The sequence below is a fragment of the Pseudorasbora parva genome, chromosome 12 (genome assembly GCF_024679245.1).
Source record: "Pseudorasbora parva isolate DD20220531a chromosome 12, ASM2467924v1, whole genome shotgun sequence".
Classification (NCBI taxonomy): domain Eukaryota; kingdom Metazoa; phylum Chordata; class Actinopteri; order Cypriniformes; family Gobionidae; genus Pseudorasbora; species Pseudorasbora parva.
In genome coordinates this window covers 42,818,760-42,832,098 of record NC_090183.1, presented here as the reverse complement: position 1 = coordinate 42,832,098, position 13,339 = coordinate 42,818,760, and the positions used below count along the sequence as shown (strand labels likewise).

General features: G+C 36.6%; 1 protein-coding gene across 15 annotated transcripts in view; it reads left to right on the top strand.

Moving 5' to 3' along the window:
* The window catches only part of ptprt (protein tyrosine phosphatase receptor type T), a 318,020-nt gene that overhangs the window by 269,227 nt on the left and 35,454 nt on the right, over positions 1–13,339 (top strand). For all 15 annotated transcript variants that reach the window (XM_067460396.1, XM_067460402.1, XM_067460403.1 and 12 more), the window contains one exon: positions 10,453–10,540. In XM_067460396.1, coding sequence (XP_067316497.1) covers positions 10,453–10,540 — 88 coding nt within the window. The remainder of the gene's footprint in view (positions 1–10,452; positions 10,541–13,339) is intronic.

The following is a 13,339-nucleotide window of genomic DNA, read 5'->3' as shown; positions in this document are numbered from 1 at the left end:
ACAAAGTTCACAAACACACAGTCAGTTTTGTCTGTGAATATAATCTGTGAATATAAACAGCTTGGAAAGAAATCGCATTTGTATATTAGATCTGTGTATTAAAGTGACATCAGTGTAATATACAGTACCTACTGCTATACTGTTAATATGAATCAAACAACAAAAGAAAAACTTAAAGGTGCCCTAAAATGAAAAATTGAATTAACCTTGCCATAGTGAAATAATAAGAGTTCAGTACATGGACATCACATACTGTGAGTCTCAAACACCTCTGCCTCCTCCTTCATATGTAAATCTTTTTTGTGAAAAACACCACGGAAAAACAGGCTATTTTCAACATATGAAAATGTGACACAATCACTGGGATCCTTAATATGTCTGCCCCCAATAATGAAGAAAGAGCAATTCCAGCCATATTCCTGCAAGCAGTAAGTAGTGATTTTTATCCACTTCTTGACTGTCAAACCCATTTCTGATTCAATTGAAAGTTTCTTAGTAAGACATCATTATGATGATATTTCCTGTGTTGTCTAGATCCAACGCAAGATGTTAAAGTAACAAAAGGAAACTCCAAGTAGCTCACATAACAGTTTGTCAAATGACAAAGGTTAATATTATTTCCTGCCAGTGTTGTCATAAAATACAACAGTAGATACGTATGTCGATCCCTTTTGATGGATTGAAATCTAAATTAGCCTATATTTCATCATTAACACATAACTCAGAAGCGAACTACGTTTACTACTACTGTTGCCTACAGATCACTCACTTGATCCTTGTAGTTAACGTCACCTTCTTCATCATCTCAGTTAAAACGATAGTCATTTGACAAGGCTTCTAGTCAATTTGTTAAATAAATATACATTTTTGAGAACTGAAGTTTGATTATTTTGCAGCGGGTGAGTTGTAAACATGACCCCGCCTATTTTGAGTGGCTTCTACATTACTTTGTTTGCCTAAATAAATCGACTTTTAAATCAGTACTCTACTGTCAAACTGTAACGTTACTGTAAACAACATATATTACGCGCTACCCAGTTCAGTTTGGGATTCAAAGTTAAGAAGCTCTCATTGTAAAATCATTTCCATGACGGTGTGTTTTCTGTGCAGTGAAACAGCCAATCAGAGCAGAAGTCTGCATTAATATTCATGACTCTTCCAAATAAGGCAAAAACAGAGCATTACATCCAAGGGACAATTTCTAGGGTTGTAAATGGACCTGTAAAACTGTATCTGGACAATTTTTGACCTTAAATAAGCCACATACCCCCTATGGAGATATCAGAGAAAAATGTAACATTGTTTTAAATCATTCTAGGGCACCTTTAAAATCACTCACTGCTCTTGGCCTAATAAAAAGAAAAAAATCTTACTTGCTAGATAAATGTGACAGACGGTGTGCTGAGTTAAGCTAATAGGGCAGAGTCGGTTGTGGGTGTGGCCTGTTCCAGTGTGACATCACATTGGAGTATATTCATGAACAGCTCATTTTGAAACACTGTTTCACATTTATGGGGAAATACCAAATGGACTGAATAGATTTTTTTGTCAGTAGGGGGTTGTGTATACACACTGCAGACACATAATTATGTTCAAAAACAATATAAAAGTAAATTTTGCATAATAGGTCCCTTTTAAAATTGTGAATGTGTTAGACCAAGTAATTATAACGTGTGGTAATTATAATATCCGTGTAACTATGAAATTAGTTTTTTCCTCTGTATGCACAGTGAGCCCAAAAAATATTGATGTGAAATGAATCTTATTAAAATGTCAAACATGTTTTTTTTAATCCATAATGTTTTTTTTTGCTAGTTTTCTGTGTTTTTTCATATTCATTTCTTAAACATTTGAATAACTAATTGAAGCGCTTCTGTGCTTATTAAAAGAAGCAGCTCTGTCGATCTCGATGACATGCTGGCATTTTATTCAGAAAAGGTCACGTGAGATGCGAAGCTCATCTTGGAAAAATCTGCCCACACAGTGGTTCACAAAACATCAACCACTGACAATAAAACCAATTATCTTTCAATGTCTAAACCTTTATGGGCAGGAATATGCGAAGACCTTTGTGTCAATCGCATGTCGTACTCTAGTTTTAAAAAAGCACTCTGACCTCGAGTTTAAAGGATAACTCATCTATGCAATCTCTACACACGATCTGCTCACTTTAATAATACAAATGCAGAATTCCTTTGCTTATTCATGAAGGTCACCAACATAGAAATTGCGTCTGTTAGATTGTTTCCTTGTCATTTGAAAAGAAAAATGTGTGCTTTTTGTGTGCATATTTTCTCCATTATTAAAGTGCAGCTGTTTTAATAGGGTAAACTGTTTTATGGTTGGAAAGTGTGCATTGTTGTCATTTTGTTTAGAACTTGAGGAAAGATTCCTCTAAAAACAGAGAGATATCAAATGGTCTTTTGATAAGGTCATTTATTTTTCCTCTAAATGTATTTCCTACCAATTGTGGCTTTGAAGTACAGCTGCTTTGTGTTTCAGTTTCACTTTGTGATTTGTTTTCATTAAAAGGATAGTTCACCATCCAAAAATGACAATTCTGTCATCGTTTACTCACCCTTGTCATTCTAAACCCTTTCTTTTGTGAAACAATCTTGAGATATCTGACCGTTCTTGTTTGTGCAATTAAAATGAATGGGGAGTGGATCAAAGCATCAAAAAAGCATCACCTTCAAATTAAACATTTGGCTATATATAAGTCTTCTGAGGCTATGAAGTACTTTTTGTGTCACCAACAGAATGTGAGGGTGAGTAAAATAGGACAACTCTGCAATTTTTGGGCCATTCATTTAAGTTTCTTGAAAAGTAACTTTTTCAAATTCTTTTGTTTGCTCCTTAAGATGAGAGAGAAAGGTTCCATACTGTAGGAAGGTCATACTAGTTAGATTATTAGCGATGCTTGAAAAGCAGTGTTGGCATATTCTGAATATTTTGACTTGTACACCCAAAAAAAAAATGCTGGGTTGTTTCAACCGTTGGGTTATTTTTTTTTATTTAAAAATGTAACCCAGCAGTTATATTGTCCTTATTTGAGCCAAATTTGGGTTGACACAACCCAGCATTTTTTAAAGTGCATCTTATTCAGAATTCTTGTCTGGAATCAGTTTTGAATTCTGTGCTGCTTATTGATGTAGGAATAGTCTTAGGTAGGCTATCAAAGGAGTGTATAAACATGATTCAGCAGAGGAGCATATTTGAGCATGACTATAAATCATTTTTTGCTTATTATTGTGTATTCAGACCCAGTCTTGATGGATAGCTCTGGCAACAAGAGATATCATTGAATTAAAAGGGGAGGGATGCAATAACCTGGATTGAGAGCATCTTTAAAAGGGTATAGACTTGCATATTTAAAGAAACTCTCTTTTATAAAGAATGACTCATATGGATGTCTGTCATACATCTGATTAACTTTTCAGAGAGAACAGAACGCGTATTAAAATTTTGGTCCATTATCTGTAGGACAGATTTTTGTCCACTTCACGTATTCACAAATAACATTACGAATGTCTGAAATCTAGCCCTCGGGATCCTCACAAAGCCTAAGGGAGATAAAGCAGTCAGCCCTATCCTCCTCTCTTTGTCAGGATCACTTGATTATTAAGAGTTGGGATATGTCTAGCTTAATTTCACAACCGGAAGAAGACTAGCCTATATTGGCTGTTTTGGGCCGCCCGAAGTGTGGAGGTAAACATGAGATAGATGTATTGCTGGCAGCTCATGCCTGTCATAGGCAGTCTGATAGCACCAGAACTCTTGCCTCCGTGTTTAAAGGGTCATTCATCAAGGCAGACGTTTTTATAACGCCTTTTTGTTATCGCCTCTCTCTTCTAACCTGATTTGCCTCACAAGTTCCTCAGCCTCCTGCAAATGAAGTTGGCAGCTTTTTGCATCAGCCATCTCTATCCTTGCCTCTGAAAATAAGTCATTTTTCCTAATATGCAGTGAAGGAGGAGAAACTCAAAGCATTTACACTGAGTTGAATGGAGTGTTTGCTTACTGGCTTGTGACTGGCTGATATGAGCGAGAGCACATTAGGGGCAAATACGGTGTTTCCCTTATTGCATGTTTTACTGGGAATTTAGAGCTGTTTTTTACTGCAAATGAGATTTTAATGTAACTGTACTCAATAATTTAACTTTGCCTTTCAACCCTCTAAAATAGAGCTAATTAGGTAATGAATTAAAATCATCTCACATGACAGATGGGGTTTTTAAAACGCTTTGAATCTAGACTTTGACTCATCAATTTGAACCATTTAATTTAATAATTAAAATTGTTTATTTCATTTCAATTCATATAAAAAGAAGTGTGTGTGTGTGTGTGTGTGTGTGTATATATATATATATATATATATATATATATATATATATATATATATATTTATTTATTTATTTGTTTGTTTTTTTTATTGAATATTTAGGTAAAACTAATTAACCCAGCTATCTATGAATATATTAAGTGGATATATCCGTTACATAAAAAAAAATTAAAATAAAAATACAAATACATGTTTATGTATTTTAATACTATATATTATAACACAATTATAAACCCAACATTTCTGTTTTTGTCCCCATTGTTCATGAGCTGAACTAAAAGATCCAAAATCCAGTCAGTATCTGGTGTCACCACCATTTGCCTCACGCAGTTCAACACATCTCCTTTACATAGAGTTGATCAGGTTGTTGATTGTGGCCAGTAAGCATCAGAACTGGACCACGGAGCAATAGAAGGTGGCCTGGTCTGATGAATCGCGTTTTCTTTTACCTCACGTGAATGGCTTACCTGGGGAACGTATGGCACCAGGATGCACTATGGCAAGCCGGCTGAGGCAGTGTGATGCTGTGGGCAATGTTCTGCTGGGAAACCTTGAGTCCTCCATCCATGTGGATGTTACTTTGACATGTACCACCTACCTTAGCATTGTTGCAGACCATGTACAGCCTTTCATGGAAACGGTATTCCCTGGTGGCTAATGCTCCTGACACAAAGCAAAAATGGTTCAGGAATGGTTTGAGGAGCACAACAACAAGTTTTAGGTGTTGACTTAGCCTCCAAATTCAATCCAATAGAGCATCTGTGGGCTGTGCAGAACAAACAAGTCTGATCCATGGAGGCCCCACCTCACAGCTTACAGGACTTATAGGATCTGCTGCTAATATGTGGGTGCCAGATACCACAGCACACCTTCAGAGGTCTAGTGGAGCCCATGCATCGATGTGTCAGGGCTACTTTGGCAGCAAAAGGGGGACCAACACATTATTAGGAATGTATGTAGGGTGGAAACCATGTATCGTAATGAGACATGCAAGTGTCTGACAATATATAAAACCACAATATCTTTGAAAACACAGGTCTTTGCTCATTTTGCACTTCTAACTTCTAAAAACGAATAGAGTTGAGGCAGAAAGGATAGGGTACAGATGAGATATGATGGACAGGGAGTGAATGATGCAGATCTGATCATGTTAGTAACAGCTGATGATGGCCACCTGTGTGTATATGTCAGCACAATCACATTATTAATCTCGGCCTGACAGATGTGGGAGACTGCATCTGTGCTTATGTTAGAGAGAGAAGAAAAAAAGTAAGCAGTTAATGGCACATGTACATACGGAGGAGGCCCCTTAAAGTAAGGGCCCCGTCATACATCCGGCGCAATGTGGTGCCAGACGCAACCTGTGTTGTTTTTTGCTAGTTTCAGCCTGACGCAGTTTTATTTTCACGTCCAGCGCCCCGTTGATTAAAAAGCAAATGCACTCATACCATCTGTTCACCCATGGGTGTCTGGTCTGTAAACCAGGGGTGTTCAGGCGCATTGTTGGCGTGTTGCTATTTTGAGGAACTGAAAACGACTGCGCTATTGACCAACACAAACCTGCTCTAAAGTCAATGGCACAGTATTTTTGTGTTACTTAAAGGGTGTGCGTTAGTAATCTGTGTCTATAGGCAGGGGAGTCTTTCCGCTCGCAAACTGCAAACATTGTGTGGGTTCAACTGGCCTTTAAAGGGAATGGGAGATAAGACTCTGATTGGTTTATAATACGTTAAACCTAAACACACACCCATGAGTCATTATGAGACTAGGTACAACCATTTTGGATCATAAACCTGGCACGGCGACTGTTTTTTCTGTAGTTAAACTAGCAAAAGTGGATTCAGACATGCTCGCTTAAGACCATGAGCTCAGATTATTAAAATAGGGCACTTAATGTGACAAAATAAAGTGATGGATGGTAGAAAGTGTAAATGGTGAAGAGGATTATGAATTGCTTGGTATTAGAGATGAAGATGATGGTTATTAAGTGGGGCAGGAAGAGGTCTAACAGTGTTGTATGCTGTCTTTATGCCCACACACATAGAAAAGATGGTTTGTTTTATTGTTCACTGTCGTCTTATGCCTTCTAGAAGTATTAATAGTATCAAAAACAAGATCACAAGACGAGAGAGGCTCCAGTGAGAACATTTTTGAAGGGTGGATGAGGAATCTGGTACAGAACAAATGAAGAAAGCGCTTGGCTCACTTCCAGAAGACAGAAGTTTAAGGCCTTTCTGTAGCGATTCTCTCCGGAGGTCTCAAAATGTATCATTAAGAAGCCCTCAAACTGTTTTAGCATCCCATTCTCTCAGACAGACAGAGAGTTTGTCTATAACTGACTCAGTTTCTCGAAATATATCCTGATTATTTGCCAAATCCCAGAATATGGAATGTGACTGATTAATTGGAAGGGTTGCCAGATCATGTTTATTTCACTCATGAAAGAGAGATTCGACAAAAATGAGGCATTGTAAGGTTTGTATTTTCACAGGTGCCAGATCGTGTTTAATGCACGGGAAGGAACAATAGAGCAGAGATGATACGGTCTGTATGTTCAGGCTTCTATGCTTCACTAGTTCCAGATGGGATGCATCGCACAGCCTTGGAAGAGGGAAACATTTCTTCTGCACACGTGATCCATTCACCCAACCAAAATGGTCTACTAGTTAAAATGTTAAAACCTCATGTGTTATATAAAGTTATACAAAGATCTATTTTGTGTGATCTATGAATATACATATTAGGGGTGACCCCGAATAGTCAAAGATTCGATGCATCGACATGCGGAGCCGGATTCAACCACTGATCTCACAGTCGAATCTTCATGGCTGTTATGAAATGAGGATCATACCGTTTTGGCAATATGGGGGTGGCTAATATCTTACAGACGTGGCACAGCGCTGAGCTTCGCGTCCGGTGTGTGAATCCTTTAGGCATGATCGGCTTAAGAACATACATGTAAACTCACTCAAGCGCTATTTATCAAAATTCTTTTTTGATGTTGATTGACAAATGATTTGTGTGATGTTTTGTATTTCGATCGCGGCTTTAAAATGTTATGAGAAAACGTTTTACGAATGTTTATCCACCACATTAGCTTTTATTTAAATCTAAATAAGAAAGCCATTGTTAGTTCGTCTGTCAGTTGGCAGGCAGTTTTGATCGCTTTATTAAAAGTTGTTGCTGTGTGCAGTGTGTGCAGTGTGTAGATAGTTTTACCCTCCTGCTGACTAGTGTCATGCCCCTCCCAGCCCATTCACACACACACACACACACACACACACACACACACACACACACACACACACAAACACACAAACACACAAACACACACACACACATACACACACAGATAATTCGACTATCAGTCGACTATAGAAAGATTCAACAATTCTGATTTGAATGTGTAAATCCTTAGTTAGGGACACCCCCAATACATATATGTATAACATGTATGTAAAAGTACATACAATATTTTATTTTATTAATACTTTTCATTTTACTTTTTAATTTTCTGTCCATCTGTTCGTTTTTGGTATTTATATTAATTCAACAGCACAATTCATTCTGATTTTTTTGTGATTTTTATATTTAAATTTAATTTAATTACATAATAAATTACATTATTTTTTAATATAAATTAATTAATATTTTATTTTAATGCTTTCATTTTCTTATGTATTTATTTAGTATATTTTATTAATGCAAAAGCAAAATTTACTGTGATATCTGGTTATTGACTTTATATTTTCCTAAAAGATACAGTTATCGGTAATAAAATCAGATGAAACAGTGGGCCAAATGAAATAGCCTGTCAGTCACTGATGGCCGGTAGGTATAATTATGAATATGCTATTAGTTAAACCTGCTTAATTATACAAACTGCTAATGAATTTATGATGAGTTCTTTGACTGACAGTGTGTGAGCTCATGTCAATAACAGTATCATTTATGGAAATCTTCCGGTTAATTTTTTTAATCATTTTACCATTAATAAAATGTGAAAAACATGAGCAGGGAAAGGACACATGATGAGCTCTGTGAGTGAACTCCTCATCTGAATCTCAGGGGGTTTTTTTTGGGGGGGGGGGGGGGGGGGGTTCACGGTCTTTAGTTGACTGCGCCATCAACCCTCCAAGTCATCAATAAAAAATGTGCTTGTTTAGAATCACTGTCCATGAAGTCTTTCTTTAATTCAGACACTTTGCAGACCGCTGTTGTTTCTCTGGATCTGTCACAGTAAATGGCTTTTCTTGTGTGTGTGGTGGACAGAATGAAGGTTGGACCACGGCTTTAAGTGGCCACCATTCAGCACTCTTTCCTGACATTTCAGAGTCTTGTCTTTGCCTCGAGGCTAAAGAATGAGCCTACGATTACCAGACTCTTCCACACTCGAGAGTCTTTCAGTAATATCAAGGAAAAGAAGCCACCTAACCTGTTATTTCAGAAACTCATCTGAAAGTTTAACTATAATGTCTTTTTTGTATATTTGTTAGGGCTGTTAATCAATTAAAATATTTAATCGCGATTAATCACATATTGTCATGAGTTAACTCTCGATTAATCACAATTTAATCGCCCATTTTTATCAGTTCTAAATGTAACTTAAATTAATATGTTTTTATTATAAATTAAATAAAAGTTTTTAATACTCTAATCAACATGAGTGTAGTAAGTTCGTAAATGTAAGGAAGGAAGAGGACACGGGGGTCGGCTGGACTGTTGATGCTCTCTCTATTTCTCTTTCAAAAACAGTGTCAAACTCAGCGTGTGTTTCTCTCAAACTCATAGACAATCACTTACGGTTCACAGCGCTTCCGGCTTCCGGGTAAACTCTGGAATATAGAGCGGCCCCTTTAAGAGCTAGAATATAGAGCGGCCCCTTTAAGAGCTGGAATATAGCGCGGCCCCTTTAAGAGCTGGAATATAGAGCGGCCCCTTTAAGAGCTAGAATATAGAGCGGCCCCTTTAAGAGCTGGAATATAGCGCGGCCCCTTTAAGAGCTAGAATATAGAGTGGCCCCTTTAAGAGCTGCAATATAGAGCGGCCCCTTTAAGAGATGCGCGCTCCTTATTGAACTGCCGGTATTTTGTGTGTGTGTGTGTGCGCTGAACTGTGCCGTTATTCACGCTAACAGTGTTCATGGACTCGGTAACGCTCTTGTTCAGAAAAGTAACCTGTGTATTCGTTTTAGCCGTTTATAATGTATTTAGTTATATAAAACACATGTACTGTAAATGGTGATGGTGTTAATGATTTACCTGAGCAAGAGCGAGCTTCAGTGCATCGCGCTCAGACTGCAGAGAATGTACTCACTGAAAAAACACACTTTTCTTTCGACCTGGAGTCTAATAAAAGTTCATCAGAACATATGGTAGCTTATGTAGGCTGTAACTGCACTTGTTTCAGAGTAATGTTATTGTTAACTCTTTTCTTTCCCTATTAATGTTTGCTGCTGCATCCTTTACGCCTATGGCTGATCTCAATTTCTATATAATTATATATTGCTTTATTTGTACTAGTCCTGTCAACATTAAGACATTAATGCATGCAATCATTTTTTATGTTTAACGCGCAATATTTAACAATATTTAACGCAATTATTGAAACATCCATTTAGGTAATGTAGCGTTATATGGTCATGCTCTTATTCATGCAAATGCTTTTAAACCATTCAACCGCGACAAGACAAAAGAGAACGCGAATGTGCAGCAGCGGCAGATCTTAAAGTGACAGCAGCCACTAATGATGTCTGTCATTAATGTTAATCAGAGGTAACAGAGAAAATTAGTCACTACTCTAGACTAAAGAACTTGTGTAGCTTTAATAGTTTAATATCTATATTTAGATCAATTTCATAGAGAAATACATAGCAGTATTAGTATCAGTGATACTGACCTTTATACAAAGATGGCATTTAAACTAAAGGATTTAACATATACTGACTATGTCTTTATTACATCATAAAATGTAAGTGTTTTTATTACAATTAATTAGTTTTATTATTATTATTATTATTAATCGATTGATAGCACTAATTTGTATATGCATATACAGTCTCTGTAATTGATGAACATTTGCATTTAAAAGTGTTCTTGATTTGATTCCAGGGTCTGGCTGAGGGACAAACGGCCCCATGGGAAACTGCCAAGAAGGACGAGAACCGCAACAAGAATCGCTACGGCAACATCATCGCTTGTGAGTACTGAAACAACAAAGATTCGATAGTGTCCAAAAATGTTAAAAAGTCAAATTGTGGAGTTGTTTCTTCTCGATAACTGCACCTTATCACCTCGACCACACAAATGACTATCTATTTCAAAATTCTGTGTGAAGCCTTGTTTTTAATATTTTATATTTACTATTGGAAATGTACACTGCTGCAGTCTGATAGTAATGTCATGGCACTTTTGATCAATATTATGGCACTGAATTTTTAGCATATTCATTTACAGCATTTTAAAGCAGTATCAGAAACCGCATTATTGCACAATATTGTACCACTTCCAACAAAAAGGTATTCCAAGAATACTTTTGAACGTCAAAACAGGATATTTCCATGGTACACTTTGGTCATTCTTTTGTTAATGTAGCAGCATTCGGCAATATCTAGTTGTTGACATATTTCTTCTACATCATTTAGTTGTCACTGCCACGGTGCTCTTAAAATGAGATGAAACAGTGGGCTAAATGAAATAACCTGTCATCCGCTGATGGCCAGCGGGTATTATGATGAATTTGCTATTAGTTAAACCCATTTAATTAGACAAGTTGCTAATGAAAACTGTCCATCAGGCTGTTCATCAGTACAAAGGATCGTTTTTGTGGAAAAATTGTGGAAAAAGGAGATGAGGGAGATGGCTTTATTTAACACCAGGTGCCTTGGGCATTGGTTTGCTTTAGACTGAAATAATATTGAATTTAACAAAACATTCCATTAATGGTTAAATAAATAGCTCGTACTGACTTGAAGAGTAGTATGAAATATGAATATGATGGTAGATATATATATATATATATATATATATATATATATATATATATATATATATATATATATATATATATATATATATATATATATATATATATAATATTCTGAAGCAGATAGTTCCCATCCTACTATATGATAATAACTTGTGACTAATTTTAATATCAAGCTGAATTGCGTATGGATTTGGAAAATGGATTTTTAAGTAACTGAAGTCTCAAATCAACCAGTCGAAGGAGTGTTGTTTTGTGAAGCATTTTATTATGTGAATGCATGTTAAACCACCCCAAATTGGAGCAATGTCTTACAAACTAAGCCAAGAAAAAAATTAACCCACAAACAAAATTGGCCGTGCATTGCTTGATTAACTTTGACAATTTATGGGAGATGAGGAAAGCCGTTTCAATTAGAGACATCTGTCCGGTCTCGCTCATCCCTTCAGTGTTTCAGCAGGCGGTGTCAGCCATTCAAGCCCATATGGTCATCTATAATTCACGAGACTCTACACCCAAAATAAACTGTTATTGGCAAACATTTACATATCAGAGAACGAGAAAGGGGGGCGGGAGGGTTTGGGATGACGGCTTGTATTTACTCCTGCTCACCTTCAAAACCAATTTCTCCTTTTCTGTGTACACTGAGATTTTTGTATCTTTTCCAAATGATTCCTCATTATTATATTTCGTCAATTATGGTCGGGAGGGAGGCATACGCAGACAGAGAGCATACTATAATTTGGCACTGGGCGTTTGACAGATGCATGCTGTTGAGCACCTTTGCAAGCTCTGTTTGGACTGAGATGGCTGTAAATGCTTTGGCAGCAGGTTTAAAAAGGAACGGATGAGTCGCAGCATAGCTAAAGACCTGATCCCAAAGCAGAGGACAATGACATCACGGACAGAGAGGGCTTGCTAATGGAATTATAAAACGGCACCTAAAATTAGCAAACAAGATATCAGATCTGTACTTAGTTGAAATTGAAATATTTTACAGGAATTTTATTCATTTATTATCCAGTTTCAAAAACAATTTAGTTATAGACATTCACTGGCAGAAGAAAATACGCATAGGCATCACAGGAATGTTCCTGTAAGCAAAAGTCTGTTCTAATAAGAGGTATTGTGTATATTTAGTATTATAGTATTACAGAATTTATTAATATTTCAAATTTTTATAGTTTTAGTCTTCATCATAGTTTAAGTTTGAGTAATTTTAACGTTTGTCCGATTTTCAACTAATCGCATTATCTTCAGACCATGCCGGCAAAAAGTTATGGATTTTGTGTCGATAAACAAGACTATTTTCGAATACTCCATGAACAAAGTTATGGCATGATACCAAAATGAATCTGATGCTGTATCTGCAATGCCTTGGCATAATGACACCAAACTGCATGTGTCATTGTCACCTCACTTTGACCACACACATCAATTTGGACAGCACCACTTATTGGGCGAAAGTGATAAACCATTACATATTTACTAGTGACATTTTGCCTAAAATCATCTTAATATGTCTTTAATTGCTTAATGTTGCATTTGCTCTGATGCCCAGCTACGCTTACATGACATATTGTGCCGCCTTTGTGCTTGGCCCCTTAAATGCTGCTTGCAGCTATATTTTTATTAGTTTTTATTTTTTTTACTTTAATATTTGTTTCAGTTTTAACTACTTCAATTTTAGTAGTAATTTCAGTTAGTTGCCAAGACAACATCTCATTTTTGTTTAACCCTTAAAGACCGAGACGGCTCCCCGCGGCTAAAAATAACTATTGTTCTAAAATGTTTAATAACTTTTAAACCGCTAATCCCATATTTATGCTGTAAACTGCACCGTAAAGAGGAATCTCCACTTTTCATAAGTATTACATTTCTCGCGATTGGTCATTCAGAGGCTCTGTTGTCAGCGAGGATGCATCATCAAAATATGAGATTATGAGATAAGATTATTTGCGGAGAGGTTGAAATGTCCGTTTATGAAAATAGCTGCCTATGTGTAAACGTAGC